General features: G+C 32.6%; 2 protein-coding genes across 2 annotated transcripts; one reads left to right on the top strand and one right to left on the bottom strand.

The window, feature by feature from the left end:
* The first annotated feature begins 7202 nt into the window (after positions 1 to 7202).
* FUS12 (proteasome family protein) lies at positions 7203 to 12656 on the top strand. Its single transcript, XM_088116530.1, has 12 exons — positions 7203 to 7365; positions 8262 to 8354; positions 8769 to 8847; positions 9216 to 9456; positions 9550 to 9624; positions 9741 to 9875; positions 10472 to 10659; positions 10906 to 10974; positions 11549 to 11639; positions 11752 to 11886; positions 12129 to 12241; positions 12342 to 12656. The coding sequence occupies exons 1-12, from the start codon at positions 7356 to 7358 to the stop codon at positions 12430 to 12432; spliced, it is 1320 nt and encodes a 439-aa protein (XP_087972656.1). The 5' UTR covers positions 7203 to 7355; the 3' UTR covers positions 12433 to 12656.
* A 96-nt stretch (positions 12657 to 12752) lies between these two features.
* On the bottom strand, positions 12753 to 14705 carry LOC124819737 (uncharacterized). The gene is made up of 6 exons (XM_047291305.2): positions 14362 to 14705; positions 14141 to 14233; positions 13906 to 14004; positions 13497 to 13538; positions 13185 to 13416; positions 12753 to 13101 (listed from the first exon to the last, which is right to left on the bottom strand). The coding sequence occupies exons 1-6, from the start codon at positions 14482 to 14484 to the stop codon at positions 12953 to 12955; spliced, it is 738 nt and encodes a 245-aa protein (XP_047147261.1). The 5' UTR covers positions 14485 to 14705; the 3' UTR covers positions 12753 to 12952.
* Between the last annotated feature and the right edge of the window lie 5045 nt (positions 14706 to 19750).

The raw sequence follows: 19750 nt of genomic DNA, 5'->3' as shown, positions 1-19750 counted from the left end.
TGATATTTTTATTAAAATATATTTTTATTAAATATTTTTAATAAAATTAAATTTATTTAAATTTATATTTTACATTAAACTTTATTTAAAATTTGTATTAAAATTGTAAATGTATTTGTGTTGATATTTTATATGGATAATCAAAGTCTGTAAGTGATAATAGACTATAACTACAACTCATAACCTAAAAGGATTGTTTTAGATTACGCTATGATAGACTATGATTTTATAATTGACTAATGTACCAGTAGGGACCGGGCAGCGAACAGATCGGACGTCCGCATAATCATAATTGTCCAATCACGCTACCTTGTCGCTCCTCATCAGGAGGGGTCGGGCAGCTATAGACCGGACGTCCGTAGGTTCATGATGATCCAATTACGCGACCTTGTCGCTCGCTATCCGGATGAACAACAACTCATATGAAGTCGGCCGGCCACATCGCCAATTAACCAGATTGCCTATATGGGCCGGCCGGTCGTAGGACCAGACTTCGGGAGACCGACCGACCACATCGCTAATTAACCAGTTTAGGATTAAAATTAAGGTAAGTAGTCACTAAAAGCTATTGGGCTGAATTTGGGCCGTGATTAACTTTTCACTAATTCCAAGCCCATAGCAAAAACTATAAATACAAATCTAGGGTGAGTGGCAGATAGGTTGCATTTACTACGCATTTATTATTGTTCTATTGAAAACGCCATTGCTCTCAAATTGACTTTGGCATCGGAGAATCTTTGACAGGTCCCCACCCGCACGCAGAGGAGGAAATTGAAGAGGGAGGAGCGAGAACCGGACGACCGAGAGACGAGAAGAGGGAGACGTGGAGGTATTAGACGACTCAGCCCCTACAACCGAAACAACTAATAAGCCTTAAAATAACCATAATGCATAACATGTGTTGCACTGGCGTTACTTTGAAATACTAAACATTAAGTATAACAAAGATCATGTCAACTAAAAAGTTATCAACTTTTATTACAACTATGACACACAAATAGAAGATCAAGACACTAATCACACTCATCTTAAGTTCTAACAATACTAACCATAGATTGTCTTATATATATGATATTAAAAGAATGTTCTTTATTTGAAAAACATTTACTTTTTTAAGCTTATTCTGTCTTTTAAGAGTTATCTCTATGTCTTAGAACAACTATTTTGTTATATAAAATATGGTAGTTAAAGAATACTTAAAAGAATTTATAAGTGACTTAATGAAAAAAAAAAACTTATATATTTTATTTTTATCTTGAAGAAAGATAAAGGGGTAATTAAAATTGATTTTATATGCTTGTCCTAAACTAAATACATGTAATCGTTAGTTGATTAGTGGAACTCCCCACAATTTCTAAAGGAGAATTGAATGTAGTCCAATGAAAGATAGAATTAGTATAAATATTAAGTGTTTATTTACTTCATCTATTACATTACTGCTAGCTTTGAAAATCATTCACAAATTGATTGTGAAAATCATTTTCAAATATCAAACCATTGACCATAAACCATTTGTTTAATATAGTATTTTTTGAAAAAAAAGGTCTAAAATCATTTTAAGCTTCATCTAACCCCTTTTAGATTTAACTTGTTTCATTTCATATCTTTCTTCATAAGCTTAAGGCAGGGTGTGGATGGAGTTCTTTTGGACTTGGAAAATATTTAATGATTCAATGAAGATTAAATGTTAAGATAACATCTATAGGAACATGTAGATATCAACTAAAATAAGAAAACTTGAAAGAATGAAAAAGACAAGAAATAAAAAACTAACATGTCACCTTAGTGAACCTAATAATATGTAAACCTAATAAATCATTGTACTTTGGTTTTATGTGTTAAAAGCAACTATAAAAACCTTAATATTGTTATTTTTTCTAACTAAGATTCAAAATGTTTGTTGTTAAATTATCATTTGTTAAAATTAGTTTAAATTCAAATGTTGTTAACAAGTTATTATTATATTAAGATTAACTTCTTAAAATGTTGTTAACAAGTTATCTTTAGATATAATTAGTTTTTTTATGAGATTAAGTCTTAAGATGACATATTATTAGGATTGATAATTATAATTGATATATATATATATATATATATATATATATATATATATATATATATATATATATATATATATATATATATGGAATTTAAATATTCTATTGTGATTTTGTTCTTAAAAGACATGTTAGTGCATTAATGGAGATATATCAGAATAAGCTCCTATTAAGACAAGATGGTCTATAAAGACTGAACTGAGCATATGATAAACGTCCTCGTATGTTTTAAAGTTTAACAAATAATAATAAACGAAATAAGCATATGATAGAGTGTTATCTTTGGAAAAACAATATAGCTAAAAGATAAGCGATTTATGAAAAAGCTTTGTGAAATTTAAATACTTCAAGAAAAACTTTAGTAAACACACCAATGCATGAAGAGATGCACTACTAAACTGTCCTCCTATTAAATGTGTGAGGGAGAGTCTTGCTAAATGCACTCGTGTTATACATTGCTAAAAAATGCTCAAACAAGCTCTCAATATGTCTTGATAGATAAAATGTCAAAAGATGGTTTTGGAAGATACACTAAAAGTCTTAAATGATGATCCAAAAACTTATATTGAAAGACACCTTGCTAAACGTGTTTTCGAACGAAACAAAGATAACTTAAAGAAGCGTTTTTCAATAAGAGCCTTACATAGGCTAGATGATACCTTGTGTCAAACAATTTCTTTCATTCAACGATGAAAACTTCATAAACTACTTGGTATCTTAGTCAAATGCTTCAACGATCAAATATTGCATGAATGCTAGAAAATGTGAAAAGCACTTTGTTGTTCTAAACATGCATTGAATGCCATTAAATGCACAACATTCAAAAATAACAAAAGTGATAAGAAAAAAGACATATCTACCTGCATGCATATCTACTCTACTATGTGCAAATTACCTATGTCAAGTATCCACCTTCTTCCTCCTACACAAATCAGAAGTGGATGTTAGAGACATTCACATAATGTTCTCTCTGTTAAAAAGTTGCACCAAAAAGTTCGCACAACTTACTTTTGATAAAGAACTGAAAAAGCATGCATGCTCTGACAAGTTGAATTTAACCAACAATTGATGCTACCTACGACAAGGCTAAGTCCGAAGATCAAAGCAAAATACTATCTAAAAGACATTTTCTTGAAGCCTATATATTGAAGAATGTCGAAGAAAAGAGTAAGAAAATAAGCACACGAACACAAAAGAAAATATATGTGAAGAAAATAAAAGCTTAAAAGAAAAAGAAAATACTCTCAAGCTTCATAGAAACATAAGCTTACTATTGTAAGAAGAGAGAAAACTCAAAGAGTCTATTAGATTGAATTGTATTGTATACACATCCTCTTTGCGAGAGTAATCGTACAAGGACTTGTAAGCGATATGTTTGATTGCAAATTCTAAGAGAATTCAAACACTTAACGCTTAACTTGGTGGGGTTAAACGGTAGTTAGACGAGTTTGTCTAGTGGAAACTAGAAGTGGGTGAAACTCAACTAAACAGTGTATCAAAAAGATACCAAGAGTGGTGAAGAATATTGCACAATCAATAGTGGGTGAAACTCGGTTCTAGTCAGAGTAACATGGGTTACATGGATTGACTATCTAATATCAGGAGAGGTGAGAATACTCAGTTGTAATCTTGTTGAATATTATAGTGGAATCCTCTAAGACGTCTTATAATAGAACTGGACATAGCTTGGTGGAATGAATCAGTATAAAAATAATTGTGTGTTTATTGCTTTAATCTTGCTAAACATTTTTCTTAGAAACCCTGCAGTTGCAGATTATCTTAACCGTTATAAAAGCTCTTGTCATCAAACGCTTTATTTTATTAAGAGCTAGCTTTATCAAAATGTTGCAGTAAATTTGTTTAAACGATTGAAATATATTTGTTTGAGAACTTATAGTTTGAACATAACTTTCAAGTCAAGCGTTTAACAACATATATAAATCTTTTAATCCTTGACAAAACTGTTAAATTATCTCCTTTGCGAAAAGTTTTTCTATAACACTATTTTAACCCGCCGTTCTAATGTTTTTGAGGTACTTCAATCTTTTAGTTCCAGTCTTTACAAATGACATTAATGTTTCAATATCAAGTTTATTAAGATAATATTTTTAGGGTCATAATCACATTTGAGATATTATTCATTTTGAAGTTTAGTGACTCCATCCTATTTTTTTTTTCTTAAAAGGCACATCAATGATATATTAGAGAATAATGTATATAAGTTATTATTGATCTCAATTCCTTAGTTGTAAGAGACTTTTGAACATATTAGGACAAGTTTCATAGTTGAGGGATAATGAGTAGAAGTTAATTGAAACTCTCATTTTTGTCCCCATATATGATATCGATATTAGTTGAAACCCTCCTTTTTGTCCCTATACATGATGTTGATGTTGTGATCTCAAATATGCTACAATAATATCATTATGTTTAATGACCACATTTAAAACTTTATCTATTTTGAAATTTGATTATTCATTCATAAGTTTGTTTCTAAATAATGTATTGATGGATTAATACAAGAGAATGTAAATAAATTATTCTTTGTCAAATTTTCTAATAAATGCTAGACTTTGAGATATACTAAAACAAACTTCCTAATTAAAGTTTAAAAGGTTGGAGTGACCTTAAACCCTCCTTTTCATTAAGTATATTAAAATGACATCATTAAATTCAATATGTAAATTTAAAGTATTGTTTGCTTTAACATTTTATACTTATGTTACATCCATATTTTGGTGTGTTAAAAATTTTACATCACTTAAAAATCACAATGATAATTTATATACATCATTTTTTCTTTAACCTACTAACTCCTTTAAAAAAATAAAAATCATAATAAAAACATTAAACTTCAAAAGTAAGTAATATCTCTAATAAAATAACACATGCATGTTTAAGACAAATTATAATAAAATCATTAAATTCTAAAATGGACAATATCCACTAAATAACTCTAACAATATTATTTAATGTAACTTAAAGTCTAAAAAAAGGTTAAATTCAAATATCTTTATCTTTTACTAATTGAGTTATAGCCATATCATAGAGTATTTTAGATTTATTTCTATGTAATCTGTAACTTTTAAAAGTTAATGAAGTACATTCTAAATTATATTTCCTAAATAACAATGGTTCATCCTGGTGTGAAGTTAATAATGAGTTAAGTATTTTTGTTATCTATTATTTATTCAGTTTATGCAATTTGGTTACTTTATTAATAAAAATTTCAATTAAAATCTTTAATTATTATATCCTTCTAAAATTCAAGTTTCTTATTTTTACATTACGTTGAAATTAACGTTGTTAATTTTAAAATTTGTTACTATACATCAATTTTAAATTAAAGTCATTTATATTTTTTTTATTAATGATTTCAGTCTTAGTTGAGTAAAAGAATAGTACATTACTTCGCTTCTAAAAATTAAGAGGATTAATATATATTTTATTAATCTTAAAGCCAATTTCTATCAAATATGTAAATAATACCTCTTAATAACATAAATCAAACAATAAGAAATTTTAATAATTCCAATCAATTGAAATACATATTATTTTGCAACTTAAATTTCTTCATTTTTTAAATATTTTATTTAAATGTAGTCATTAAAATATCTTATATTTCATATATTTGTTGAATAAAATAATTTAATTTGGGTTAAGTATGTTTTTTGTTCTTTAATTTTCAGTAAAAATTAGAATTAGTCAATTTTTTAAACTTTAACCTAATTTAGTCTCTCAACTTTAGAAATGTGCGGATTTAATCATTTTAACTAAATTTTGTTAAGTTTATTTAACGTTTCAAACACATTTCATGATAGTATTTGAGTTGTTTGCACATTTTTTCTTCAATGTAAGTTGAGAAACTCATTTGAAACCTCAAATAAACTCAATAAAATTCGGTTAAAAAGACAAATTCCATTTTTTATTGAGAGTTAAGAGAGCAAAAACATATTTAACCCATTTAATTTCTATTTTAAGTCAAAGTCAACTTCATCCTTGAGTTTGAGTTGAGTTAGTTCGACCTTCGATATGGGAGGACTCATTTCTACTTTTGTTCCAACCAACTCGACTTGCGATTTGGTTAAGGACAATTTGGCTCAATATTAGGCCTAGGTCGACTCAACATTCATCTTGCTCGACCTTCGACACAGGCTAACTTAGCTTGGCTCGACTCGACCTTCGGTCGAGCCTAACTTGGATCGATTTGGCTTGTACGGACTCAACTCAACCTTTGACCCGGGCCAACGCAGTTCAACCTTTGGTCTTGACTGACTCATCACAACCTTCCCCCTAAGTCAACTCAGCTTAAGTCTATTTGGGATGACTCAGCTCGACATTTGGTCACATTCGACTCTACCTTCGACCCGATTCAACTAGGCTCGACCTTCAGTTATGGCTGATTCGACTCGACTTTGGCTCGGACCAACTCAACTTGACCTTTGGTTTATATCAATTGGCTTGATCTTCGATTTATATTGAATTGACTCAGCCTTTGGTTTAAGCCAAATCGACATGGATCAACATGACTCAACCTCTAGTCTAAGTGATTTATATTGATTTTCGACTTGGGTCCATTCAACTTGATCATTAACTTAGACTTAGTTAACTCGACCTTTGGTCCGAAGGTTGAGTTAAGTCAATTTTGACTCATAACTAAATTGTATTGGTTCAGGCTAGATTTCAAGATAATTTAGGTCAAGTTAAAAGTTGATATGAGTTTATTTTTTTTCATTCGAACTAAATAGGAATTTTATAATTGTGTGAAATTTCAATTTCAATTTTTCTAAATAAATTTCAAATTCCAATATTTTAATTATTTGAAATATCTTTTTAAACTTTTTCAATTTTAATTTTTTAATAATTTCTTCATCTTCATTTTATTAAAAATTTTTTAAAATAAATGAATCTACGCGTTAGAATGTCTCATCCTACATAACATAACAATATTAAGAGTTGTGTGGGTGGTCTAAGTAATTGATGACAAGACTGTGTTATGGGATGTAGGAATTAATATTATACAATTTAGTTTTATTAATAATTAATAAATTGATATAATGGCTAAAACTCCAGAATATAGGAATTTATTAAAATTGTAAAATGGTGAGTTTTGAAAGGAATGGTAACTAAGCCTTTTATAGTGCAAGAAGCTGAAACGCTACTCAAACCCGTTACTCTCCTTCGCTTCACTCACCGGATTCTCACTCTCAGCTCGTATTATAACTCGGAGTCTCTGACTCACCGCTTCCGACCTTAAAACCTAACTCGGATCCTCAGATTCAGTCGATTTCATACACCATGGCTTCGGGTGCGTTTTCTTTTTATCCGTTTCCCCCAACACTTAATGTTTCGGGCCCTCGCATTAATCTTTCTCTTGTAGTTTAATTTCCGTTTGGTAAATCGCTTCGTTTATTTGATGCTCTTATTTTTCGACTTTAAGAGCCGTGAAATTTGAATCGCGATTCGTTTGTGTTCGTCATTTATGCTACGGAAAGATCTAGATCGCAACTTCGGGGGTTTCGTTGGATTTTACTTCGTTGTAGCGCAATTGAGCACAAACTCTGTAACCCTAGGTTGAGTTATGAGAAGCTGGCAATCGATAACGTTTTGTTGGTGTCATCCATTTCTGCGTGGCTGGCAACACGAATCAATGTCGATGGCAATCTATGAGAATCCCCTAAAAGACTTTGAAGATTTGAGTGAAACAGGGTTTTCTGATGATTTTAATGTTTGAATGTTCCTGCGGGTTTTATTAGGAGATAATGCAATTGACTATTGGTTTTTTGGTTAATTTCTCAATATGCTTGCTATAAGAAACAACTAAAAAGCCTTATCAAACTTGGTTTGACTTTTCCTATATGTTTTTCTCTGCTGCTAAACTTGGTGCGGATGCTTCCAAGCTCGGATAAAAGAGTGTCTGGTTTTGGAAAGTTGCCAGCTTAGTTAACTTGTGGAATCTTTATGCTTTGGATTCTATCTCCATGCATGCCTTTAGTCCCACTCCCCTCCGTCCCTAACTTTTATCAAGTGATATGTGTAAGCATTATACGGCAAATTTCATGATTTGAAACTCGCCGGTTATAAATGGAAGGATAATCCCTGAGGCCTGCTAGATGGGTGTTATTTGCTGGAGAAGCTTTTCTAGTCGTGCTTCTTTGACGTATCCTAATTGTGGGTTTCAAATTTTCTTCTGATATTCTGTAGATGCTGATATGGAGGACTATGGATTTGAGTACTCAGATGAGGAGCAAGAGGAGCAAGATGTAGATATTGAGAATCAGTATTACAATTCAAAAGGTATTTCTAACAACTATTTCTACGTTTGCTTCTCTTTGTTTACAAGAAACAAAAAATAATTCCTAGCTTTTATGGTTTGGGAATATTGGTTTCTTTTTGGGATTCTAGATAAAGTTCTAGAGATTTGATTGTGCTGTAACTTGTAAACTACTTTGTTCACTTCAAATTTGTGTTCTGTTGCTTGATATTTCTTCCAAAAGTCAAAGTTAATTCATTTGTTTTTGGTATTGATTTAACCATGCTACGATTCTTCCTTGTTGAAATTATTAACAAAAGGAGTTATTCAAATACTTTCTATTGTTTAAATCTCTCTCGTATATTTGTAAAGAATTGTTTTTTCATAATTTGTGGCCCAAGGGTGGTTGATCCAATTTTTGTACTGACTTCTGAGGATGTTATTTGGTTTGTATGCAGGTTTGGTTGAAACTGATCCAGAAGGTGCACTAGCTGGTTTTGCAGAGGTTGTGCGCATGGAACAAGAAAAGGCAGAATGGTAAGAATTTTGTTCCTTGTGCTATATAATAAAAGAAGGTATATAATAAAAAGAGATATATGTTTTGGAGTTGAAGGGCTTAAATGGTCATACAATTGTGTGTGCTGCATCCCTTCTTGTATCATTATTAATTCCACAATCTGTTGCTGTTCTTTTTATACGAATAAGTAATGCTTTTCTTTCCTTTTCATTTGGTCAAGCTAGATTATCTTCAATAAATACAAGTATTGTGTTTGTTTCACGAATTCCTTCTCTTGATTCATGTACTCATTTATGTAGTGCTCTTTAACATAATGTATTAGAATTATTCCACAATGATAATAAAACATCATGTATCACGTTTAATATTTTATCTTACACTTTACCAGGGGATTTAAAGCACTAAAGCAAACTGTGAAGCTCTATTATAGACTTGGAAGGTATAAAGAGATGATGGAAGCCTACAGGGAGATGTTGACTTACATTAAGTCAGCAGTGACTCGGAACTATAGTGAAAAATGCATAAACAGCATTATGGACTATGTCTCAGGTTCAGCTAGCCAGAACTTTGGTCTTCTGCAGGAGTTCTACCAGACAACTCTGAAAGCCCTTGAAGAAGCAAAGAATGAGGTCAATACATTTAGACATTATCTTTGGCCAGTGGTATATTTCATTAATGCAGCCTTATGTTTTTTTATTTTATTTTTTTAATGTTATTCGCAGAGATTATGGTTTAAAACAAATCTTAAGCTTTGTAAGATCTTCTTTGACATTGGGGAATATGGACGGATGAGTAAGGTAATGCATTATTATTTTTTAAATGATGTAGCCTTTGTCCAACTCAATTCTAATGTTTATTTACCTATTGGTATCCAGTAGTTGAGTAATTTATTGATTTTGTTGAACACTGTCAGATCTTGAAAGAACTTCACAAATCTTGTCAAAGGGAAGATGGCACGGATGACCATAAGAAAGGAACCCAACTTTTGGAGGTTTATGCAATAGAAATTCAAATGTACACAGAGACCAAGAACAACAAAAAACTCAAGGTCAGCATTTGTTTTAGATAATAAGTTATTATTCTGCTACATGGATAATAGTAATAACGTGTCTTTTCAATTTATTACCACTCCTTCCTGCAATTTAGCATTTAATTATTTACAAGACGTTTCCTACTTCTTATGGGGTGAGCTCAATTTCTCAAATAGCATATTTTTGTTTCTGTTATTCTGTAAGAATTAGTTTTTTTTTCCAATCTAATCACGGTTTTGGCAAATAGTTACAAGAGATGGAGTTTTTGGCCTAGCATAGTTGGGAGATTTTCCAACTGAAACCAAGCATGCACACGCTATGCTGTACAAAGACATTTGTTATTGGGAGCTGATGTTAGTGAAAGTGGTCTTTATGGAGAAATTGTTGAACCAAAGGTTGATGTAGGAACGTTTAGTGCATCAGCTTTCTATAATAGTAGTTCATCTAAGCAAAATAAAATATAAGAAAAGTAGTTATCTTTTTTTCTTCAAAGACCCAGAAAGTCATGCACTCTGAAACTAGTTGGTGTGACATCAAACATCCTTCTAAACTATTCTTATGCTGAAGAAAGTTCTTTACCAGTATTTATCGCTCTCCTTTGTATTAAATGCAGCAACTTTACCAGAAAGCACTCACTATTAAGTCAGCAATTCCCCATCCGCGGATAATGGGAATAATCCATGAATGTGGGGGGAAAATGCATATGGCAGAGCGGCAGTGGGCTGAAGCAGCTACGGATTTTTTTGAAGCTTTTAAGAATTATGATGAAGCTGGGAATCAGAGGCGTATCCAATGCTTGAAGTAAGCATATTTAAATTTTTTTAATTTAGTTATCAGTTTTAAACAATTTGAAAAAGATGTTTCTGTATAAATGTCAATTAGAAAAAAAAATCCATTTAACTCTGAACCATCAAATTTGGCAGTAATTTTTGTGACAGTATGGAATATTGTCCTTAGCATTTATGTCCGATTACTTCAAAATAAGCTATTCAAACAACACTTTTTTTTTTTGTATTTAACTTGGACCTAATTGCTATTACATGGCAGATACCTTGTTCTTGCCAACATGTTGATGGAGTCTGAAGTAAACCCTTTTGATGGGCAGGAGGCTAAACCGTAAGTCCTTTGTCTTTAATTAATCAGTTTATTTATGAGTAGCTATGTCTTTCCTCGAGAGGTGCTTAAATTACATTTCCTTCTCTCATATTTAGAACATACACATCCCTCCTGTTACATTTAAATTAATTTAGTGTAAATGAGTATTTTAGTGATTTCTGTTTCTTATCGGGTGATTCTCAACATTGATTAGTAGCTAATTTTGAATAATTTTTATCAATTGTGACCTTCGAAGAAGATATAAATATTTTTGGGTGAAATTTTAAAGCTGATGACATTAAGGTATTTAAAATTCGTTGTTGTGATACTGAAAGTTGTAGAGAAAGCTATTCACCTCTGTTAAGTGATTTGTCTGTATTCAAAAGAATTGAAGTGTAACTTATATTCCTCTCCTAGGGGAAGGGACTGTATGTATGCCTAATTTAAAACAAGAGGGAGGAGGGGTTTAATTTAAGCAACTCTCTTGGGAAATGAGTATAATTTCTCTCTTTTTATTTATCCCTGTACTTGCCTATTTTTCCCATTCTCTGATCCAATTCCCGGCTTTCTTTCTATTTTCACTGTCCTATTACAGATACAAGAATGACCCTGAAATTTTGGCAATGACAAATTTGATAGCAGCTTATCAGCGGAATGAAATATTGGAATTTGAGAAAATCTTGAAGGTATTTTTATTGAGTCTTGCATGAGAATTCGCTACACTAATTTGACCTTCAATGTTTCTTAGTATTTATGAAATATTTGTTGGAATTTGATATTGGTTAATTTTCTTTCCAGAGTAACAGACGAACCATCATGGATGACCCATTTATCAGAAATTACATTGAGGATCTGCTAAAGAATATCAGAACTCAAGTCTTGCTGAAGCTCATCAAACCATATACGAGGATCAGGATCCCGTTTATATCTAAGGTAAAAATGTACTCACACTACACTTTTACTCTTTCATCAGAAGGAAACTGAAGAGTCAGATACACTTTTTCTACAAAAAGTAGTCAGTAAATGCTGACAAAAACTATTCCATCCAGTCTCGGATTATTCTGTGGATTCTTCCTTTATTATTTCTCTCCTCTTATTTGTCGAGTTGATTTAAGAGGCACTTAAGTTACCGTTAGTCTAATAGATTTTATGCAACAAAACCTGTTAATTTGCAGGAACTTAATGTGCCTGAGAATGATGTCGAGCAGCTACTGGTATCACTTATCTTGGATAACAGAATTCAAGGACACATTGATCAAGTCAACCGGCTCTTAGAACGCTCTGATAGGTTAGTTTTTATGTTTGATTTCTTTCTAATGTATTTAGTTTATTCTTAATTTTGTCAGTATACAACTCTTTTTTTATTAACATTAAAAATGCATGTTCAGGTCGAAAGGAATGAAGAAGTATACTGCCGTAGACAAATGGAACACACAACTTAAATCTCTTTATCAAACTATCAGCAACAGAGTTGGTTAAACCGTGGTCTGTCGGGAGAGTTCTGTTTTGATGTCCCAGCTTGCAGTTTTGTCTTGTGAATTTATGTAGCTATTGTGGAGAGTTAGGGATGTATTGCACCAATAGTGGAATCAAATCGAGACCCAACTTGTGATTCATGTTTTTTGTTTTATAAAATATAATTGTTTGACGCATTCATGATTGATTCAAGGGGAATTAGTCTAATTTTATTTTTGTGCTGAATATATCTGAGCAGAGTACATTAAGGTCTCCCTCTCTCCTTTTTAGTCATTAAAGATCATCCAGTCATACGTAGTAAAATGTTAAGTAGTAAGGCAACCTGAATAAACAGTCATACATGGTACAATATTAAATATCAAGAACACAAAACAGGTACATACGAATACCAATCATGCATAATAACATTATTAAATACAAGACAACAGGAAACAGCTCCATATGAATCACCTAATAATACAGTATTTATAATAAATTCATGTGCTTTCCCTTGGAAATCCTGATCTCCAGAATCCTTTTTTATTCATACACCGTTTTCAACTTTGTTTGGATTGGTACTCCCGACTTCGTTTTCATGATCTTTTCCATGCTCAGTAACTGAGACGCCAACTTTTGGCTGGCATAGGACTTCGTCGTTAATCCAGTTTCTCAATTGATTGGTGGTCACTTCATCTGTTTGCGATAAGAGAAGGAAAGTTCAGTTTCTAGGGTAAAAAGCATTACCAATAAACGCGGACAGAAGATCAATAACCTACCCAATCGTGGGACAGTGTGACCCTGGGGGTGCCTCAATATTAGGGGTTTGTCAAATGCAGATGCGAGATCCTCACTAGGCAGTTTTAGCCAATCTTTGTCCCCAATGAAATGAACAGATTTAGCTTTGATGGGATCTTTATAGGCAACATCGCATATGCTGGGATCTCTGAATTTGCTTCCTGATATTGATATAAAAAATTTTATGAGTGGATGCTCCTTCAGCACTTTTCCCTGTTAATTTCGTGCTCAATAGTTAGAATTTTGTGATTCAAATTAAATCACAGATCAAATTGTAGAAGTATTTTACTTGCCTGTGCCTGGTAACCAAGCAAAAGTGCACAAAGAGTTGCGCCCTGATTTACATAAAGAAGTGAGAAAGCTGAGTTTAGTAGTAGTTTATAAATAATAGTAATTGTCAGTATCTACTAAAGTATGCTCAAATAATGCCAGAGTCAATAGGAATGAGCTCAGGATAATATTTCCCCGGGAGAGAATTCATTACATTCCATAATTATCAGGATAGGATAATTTCTCGTACATATTTTATTCCATAATTAGGATAATAGGCTAGCTGAACATTTTGTATTTATTGCAACGGATCGCTGACGCTGAATTATAGAGATAGATTGTGTCTATCATAAATTAGGAATTTTTCTGACAGTAATATACATATGCGAAATCCAGAAGGGATTGAATCTTGGAGAAATGATAAGCATTTACCTGTGAGAAGCCAAGAAAGCCATCGAAGGGACCATTAGCTGTAATGTATTCGCATAAGTACGTGATACATTCTTCCAAGTTAAAGTACACTGTGAAGTCCTGGGCAAGATTTGTGTATATATATATATATGTTCAGTAATTTCCAGTAAAACCAAGGCAAGTGAAGTTTGACAAATTCATCACTACATGATCCACCAAATCTGAAATGAAAAAATGGAGGATCAAGTATTTCTACCTTTTCAAATTGAAACCACTCATAGTAAGGTGGAGGGAAGATTCCTTCTATGTCAGATTTCCCTCCAGCAGGGTATTTACCATCTAGGAATTCCTGTGGCATTAATACAATTTAGACGTTCCATATCTTACATGCTGAAATTCGCATTATACTTAGCAATTATTGGGTATAAGAGCTAATGACCACTATCATGAACAAAGGGAACATTAAAAAGTGAGTACCATGTGAAATTGAGTGAATAGAGAAGGATCCCATTTGCTGATCTGCTTTTTAAGAAAACTGCCACTGGTTCTGAATCCATGGAGGCAAAGTATTTTGAGCTTCTTTCCATTTTCTCTTTCCATCTTTGTTTTCCCTCTGCCTCACAGAAACTGACATATTTGTAGGAACTGGAATTTATGAAGACTAAAGGTTGTACCTACCTACCCACACCCACCATATTTTTTAATGTATTCCAACAACCATCTTATTTGACTTGGAAGTAGGTATTGGATATGCAAGCCTACTACTGCGTAGTCGCTGGTGGGCTGCGGCATAGACCGTGGCTTCTTCGGGACCTCTATACATTCTATGGCTCTTTTCTTCCCATCATTTTTAAGAGATATCAAGTATTTATTCCCCTTGTTCATGGATCTCTATGGCCTCTTTTTGTTAAGTTCTTAATTTTTCAAAAAAAGTTTTAGTTTTAATCTTTTAATGATATTTTTTGTATATTGGATTATTAATTTAAATATGCTTCATACACATAAGTATTTAATTAAGTTATTTATTTATTACTTATTAAAAAAGATAGATAATTACTACATTTTTATTTACTTTGAACTCGAATAAAACAAATGCATTCAAGATAATATAGATATTAAATTTCATAAAAGTAGTGTCCGTAAAAACTATTTGGACAAGAAAAAATATAATAGTGACGAGATTACACGTTGAATTGAAGATTGATTCTTTTGTCTTCGTTTTCAAAATAATTCTTTTGATTCTAAGTATTTGGTGTCAATTCTTTCTATTTTCATAACTTATTTCAACAATTCTAAAAATGAGAAGTAAGTTTTGATTTATTTATTTATTTAGAACAAGGGAAAACCTTAAAAATTCTTTAATTGAGTTAAATTTTTATAAGATACATTCGAAAACTACTAGCTCTCTATAAGAAAAACTCATTCTTTATTTTAATTTTTTTATATTTTAATTCTCTACTTGTTCTTTTGAATATTTGATTGTTTAGTAGGACTTTTGGCAAAGAGATATACAGTTCTATTCTATTGCTTTTTTAATAGAGTAAGTTCTTCTTTTACTCCTTTTAGAGTAGTTTGGTTTTGGGTTGAATGCATAGGGCATGGGTAGCATGTATAGTCTAGGAACTCTTTTATGTTCCATAGGATCTTTAGAGTATGATAAGATCTTTGATATCTTCTTTGTGCATATATTGCTTATCTTTGTGATTAAGGGTGCTTAGAGTTAAAGAAGTAGAATGTAAAGGGATTGTCTAGATCCAAGCCTAAAGATGAGGAGAGGAAGAAACCTTACTCTAAGCCTCAACCTCAAGGGTCTAGGGGCATTTCTTCTCATCAACAATCACAAACAAGTAGAATCCAATGTTATGCTTGGGCAGGACCATATATGAAGAGTGATTATCCTCACATGGCCAGATATAGGCGAGTGATTATCCTCACATGGCCAGATATAGGCGATGCGGAGGAGGTGATCATTTTGTTAAGGATTGTCCCTTTAGTAAAGAGTCATGACCCAACCTCAACATTCATCTCAATAAAAAAATAAGGCTGACAAACCTCAAGCATCAGGAATGGTTTATGTCGTGTTAAGAGCAGAGGTAGTTGGTTTAGGGAACCTTATAGTTGGAAGTTGCATGATAGCTGGTAGGATACTTTGAGTAGCATGTTAAGGATAAGCTCTGTCTACCATCTCAAACAGATGTGCAATTAAGAATGATTCAGCCACTAAAAAATTGTCTTATAACCTATGTGTTGGATCATTTGTTAAGACAAGAATGTCTATAAGACTGGACTGTCTAAACATCCTCATATGTTTTGAAGTTTAACAAACAACACTAAACGAAATGAACATATGACAGAGTGTTATCATTAGAAAAACTACATAGCTAAAATATAAGTGGTTTATGAACAAGTTTTGTGAAATCTAAATATCTTGAGAAAAACTTTAGTAAACACACCAATACATGAACATACACATCACTAAACAGTTTTCAGATTAAATGCGTCGAAGAGTGTCTTGCTAAATGCAACTAGTGCTATACATTGTCAAGCAATGATCAAACAAACTCTCAAAACGTCTTGATAGATTAAAAGTGTCAAAAGATGTTTTTGGAAACCACACTAAAAGTCTTAAATGATTATCCAAAAACTTGTGTTGAAAGACACCTTGCTAGCGCGTTTCGAATGAAATAAAGAAACTTAAAGAAGCTTTTACATAGATTATACGATGTCATGTGTCAAACGATATCCTTCATCCAATGATGAAGTCTTCATCAACTACTTGATATCTTAGTGAAAAGCTTAAACAATCAAATCCTGCCTGAACGGTATAAAACGTGAAAAACACTTTGTTGTTATGAACATGCATTAAATGCAATTAAAAGTACAACGTTTAAAAACAACAAATGTGATAAGAAAAAAAGACATATCTGTCTGCTTACATATCTACTATACTCTATGCAGATTACTTAGGTCAAGTATCCACCTACTACATCCTATACAAATTAAAAGTGGACGTTAAAGACAAAAAAAAATTCAAGAAATGTTCTCTCTGTCAAAAGTCACGCCAGAAAGTTTGTACAACCTATTTTTGATAAAGAACTGAAAAAAAAACATGTTTGCTCTAACAAGTTGACTTTAACCAACTATCCCTAACTACGACAAGGCTAAAAAGATCTGAAGATCAAACCAAATTACTATCTAACAAACATTCTCTTGAAGCCTATATATTGAAGAATGTCAAAGAAAAGAGCAAGAGAATAAGCACACGAATACGGAAGAAAAATATGTGACGAAAAAAAAGCTCAAAAGAAAAAGAAAAAACTTTCAAGCTTCATAAAATCAAAAGCTTATTATTGTAAGACGAGAGAAAATCCAGAGAGTCTATTAGATTGAATTGTGTTAAAGATATTATCTTTAGTTTATATTTATCTTTTATCTTTAGTTAGTTTGTTTATATTTCTTATTTGTATTTTGGGCTTAACCAATATTTCTTCTATTATAAATAGAGGACATATGTGTATATACAAGGAAATTAATCCTATATATAATTTTCACTATATTCAACTTGGTATCAGAGTAGGTTCTCTGATCCTTTTCTACTCTGTCTTTGTTGCCACCGGTGGCCGCCGTTACTGACAGCCTCCTAAAAGTCTATTTTTCAACCTGTGTCTTTGTGACTCCAATTTCCTAGCCAAGTTCAGCTTTTAGAATTCTTTCTTTCTCAGCCTCAAGATCAGGCTTGTATTGTCTCGTCTGACCTTTCTCCAATATTTCCAACTTTCCTCTTGTTAAAGATAATATCTTATCTTTAAGATCTCTAATAACAGTTACATAAGTTGTGCATCAGAATTTGGCCCATTAAGATTAGAATGGGGTTCCTCCTCTAATGCCCAATCATTTTTAGCATTCTCATTGGCTTCCATTCATTTGCAAAGTTCTTGTTCATTGTTTTCCGTTGGGTACCACCGCGCTCCATCGCTAACCACCGTACGTCGTTGGCCACCGTCACAGTTTCAACCAGTGATAAGCAGATCTAGATTGTCTCCTTAAGTGACGACCAACCCCGCCTGAGTCAGGACTAGATTCCTCTCCACGCGCCTCCACACACCGACTTTCTTCAGCTAAGCTCGGGCACGTGTTCGTCACATGCCACTTCCCGGTGTCGGAATCACACCGTGCCTCATATGGTTGTCTCGCCGAACCTCCATCTCTTTGTTCTGACCCTTTGTAGCATCCATTGCTACCATCTTTGTTGCTTCACAACATACGTTATCACCGTCAACTGAAACCGCGAGAATCGCTACGAGAGTAATAGTCTAAGGACTTATGTTTGATTTGTTGATTGTAAATTCTAAAGAGAATTCAAACACTTTACGCTTAACTCGGTGGGGTTAAACAGTAGCTAGATGGGTTTGTTTAGTGGAAACTAGGAGTGAGTGAAACTTAACTAGACAATGTATCGAAAAGATACCGAAAGTGTCTAGGGATACCAGAAGTGGTGAAGAATACTACACAACTAGAAGTGGGTGAAACTCGGTTCTAATTAGAGTAACAGAGGTTACTTGGAGTGACTAGGTGATATCAAGAGTGGTGAAAATATTTAGTTGTAATCTTGTTGAATATTATAGTGAAACCCTTTAAGAGGTCTTAGAAGAGAATGGACGTAGCTCGGTATAGCAAATCGATATAAAAACATCTGTGTGAGTATTGATTTAATTTTGATAAACGTTCCTTTCACAAACTCTACAGTCGCGATCTTTTTAAACCATCATAAAAGCTCTTGCCATCAAATGCTATTTTTATTAATAGCTGGTTTTATCAAAACGTTGTAGATAATCCTTTGAACGACTGAAAAACATTTGTTTGACAATTTATAGTTTGAACAGAACTTTCAAGTCAAGCGTTTAACAACTTATATAAAATCTTTAGTCCTTGACAACTCTGTTAAACTATATGCTTTGCGAAAGTTTTCCTATAACATTATTTAACCTTCCCTACTAGTGTTTTCCAGGTACTTCTTCAACTAGGTGGATGGGATGAAGAGTTACCCTTGGTGGAGTTCACCTACAACAATAGCTATCAGGCGAGCATTAGTATGGCACAATACGAGGCTTTGTGTGGCAAGAGGTGCAAAACCCCTTTATGTTAGCACTTGGATGGAGAGGTAATGTTAGTGGGCCTGAGTTGTTGCAGTAGACAACGAAAAACGTGAAGACGATACAAGAGAGGATGAATGCCTCATAAAGTAGGCATAAGTTGTATGCTGATCAGAGAAGAAGACCTTTGAATTTACAATTGGGATCATGTCTTCTTGAGAGTAACTCCAACTACTGATTTAGGAAGGGAAGTTTTTTACTAAGTTCATTAATCCATATAAGATCTTAAGGGGAATTAGACAAATTACTTATGAGATTTCCTTGCCTCTTTAGTTGACAAACCTTCATTCAATGTTTCATGTCTCTCAAAAATGAGTTTCATTACTTTAAAATATTTCTCTCTATAGAAATCAATTTTCTAGGATTCTCTGTCTTCTCTTTACTATTTCTTACTTTCTCTTCCTCTGTTTGAAGATTTGAGATTGTTTACGTGATTTTTTCGACGAGTTCTTCAAATCCAATCGACCAATTTCTCTATTTGAGTAAGTTGTTTTTCTATCCTTTTATTTAGGTTCAAATTTGTTTTCCTTTGGCATATGAGTATCTTGTGCTTGCAAATGACCTTAGAGTCATCAATATAAGGTGATCATAATGATACGGTCAAATAATTCTTATGATATTTTTGGATAGATAAAGCATTTTGTGGTGTTAGAGGTATTTGGGCGTTTTCCACTAGAATTATTAAAACAAATAAGAAAAACTAATTGTAACTT

The sequence above is a fragment of the Vigna umbellata genome, chromosome 5, assembly GCF_029865625.1.
Source record: "Vigna umbellata cultivar VRB3 chromosome 5, Vumbellata_1.0, whole genome shotgun sequence".
NCBI lineage: Eukaryota > Viridiplantae > Streptophyta > Magnoliopsida > Fabales > Fabaceae > Vigna > Vigna umbellata.
This window is presented reverse-complemented; position numbering and strand designations above follow the sequence as displayed.

What these genes read in the sequence shown, in the direction of transcription:
- FUS12 (XM_088116530.1), top strand. An exon ending in GATGGGCAGGAGGCTAAACC is followed by an intron (nt 10,975 to 11,548) that starts GTAAGTCCTTTG and finishes GTCCTATTACAG; the next exon opens with ATACAAGAATGACCCTGAAA. An exon ending in CTCTTAGAACGCTCTGATAG is followed by an intron (nt 12,242 to 12,341) that starts GTTAGTTTTTAT and finishes ATGCATGTTCAG; the next exon opens with GTCGAAAGGAATGAAGAAGT.
- LOC124819737 (XM_047291305.2), bottom strand. Translation starts at nt 14,484, where the DNA reads ATGGAAAGAGAAAATGGAAAGAAGCTCAAAATACTTTGCCTCCATGGA. An exon ending in GCTTTCTTGGCTTCTCACAG is followed by an intron (nt 13,539 to 13,905) that starts GTAAATGCTTAT and finishes TATGTAAATCAG; the next exon opens with GGCGCAACTCTTTGTGCACT. An exon ending in TCACACTGTCCCACGATTGG is followed by an intron (nt 13,102 to 13,184) that starts GTAGGTTATTGA and finishes TATCGCAAACAG; the next exon opens with ATGAAGTGACCACCAATCAA.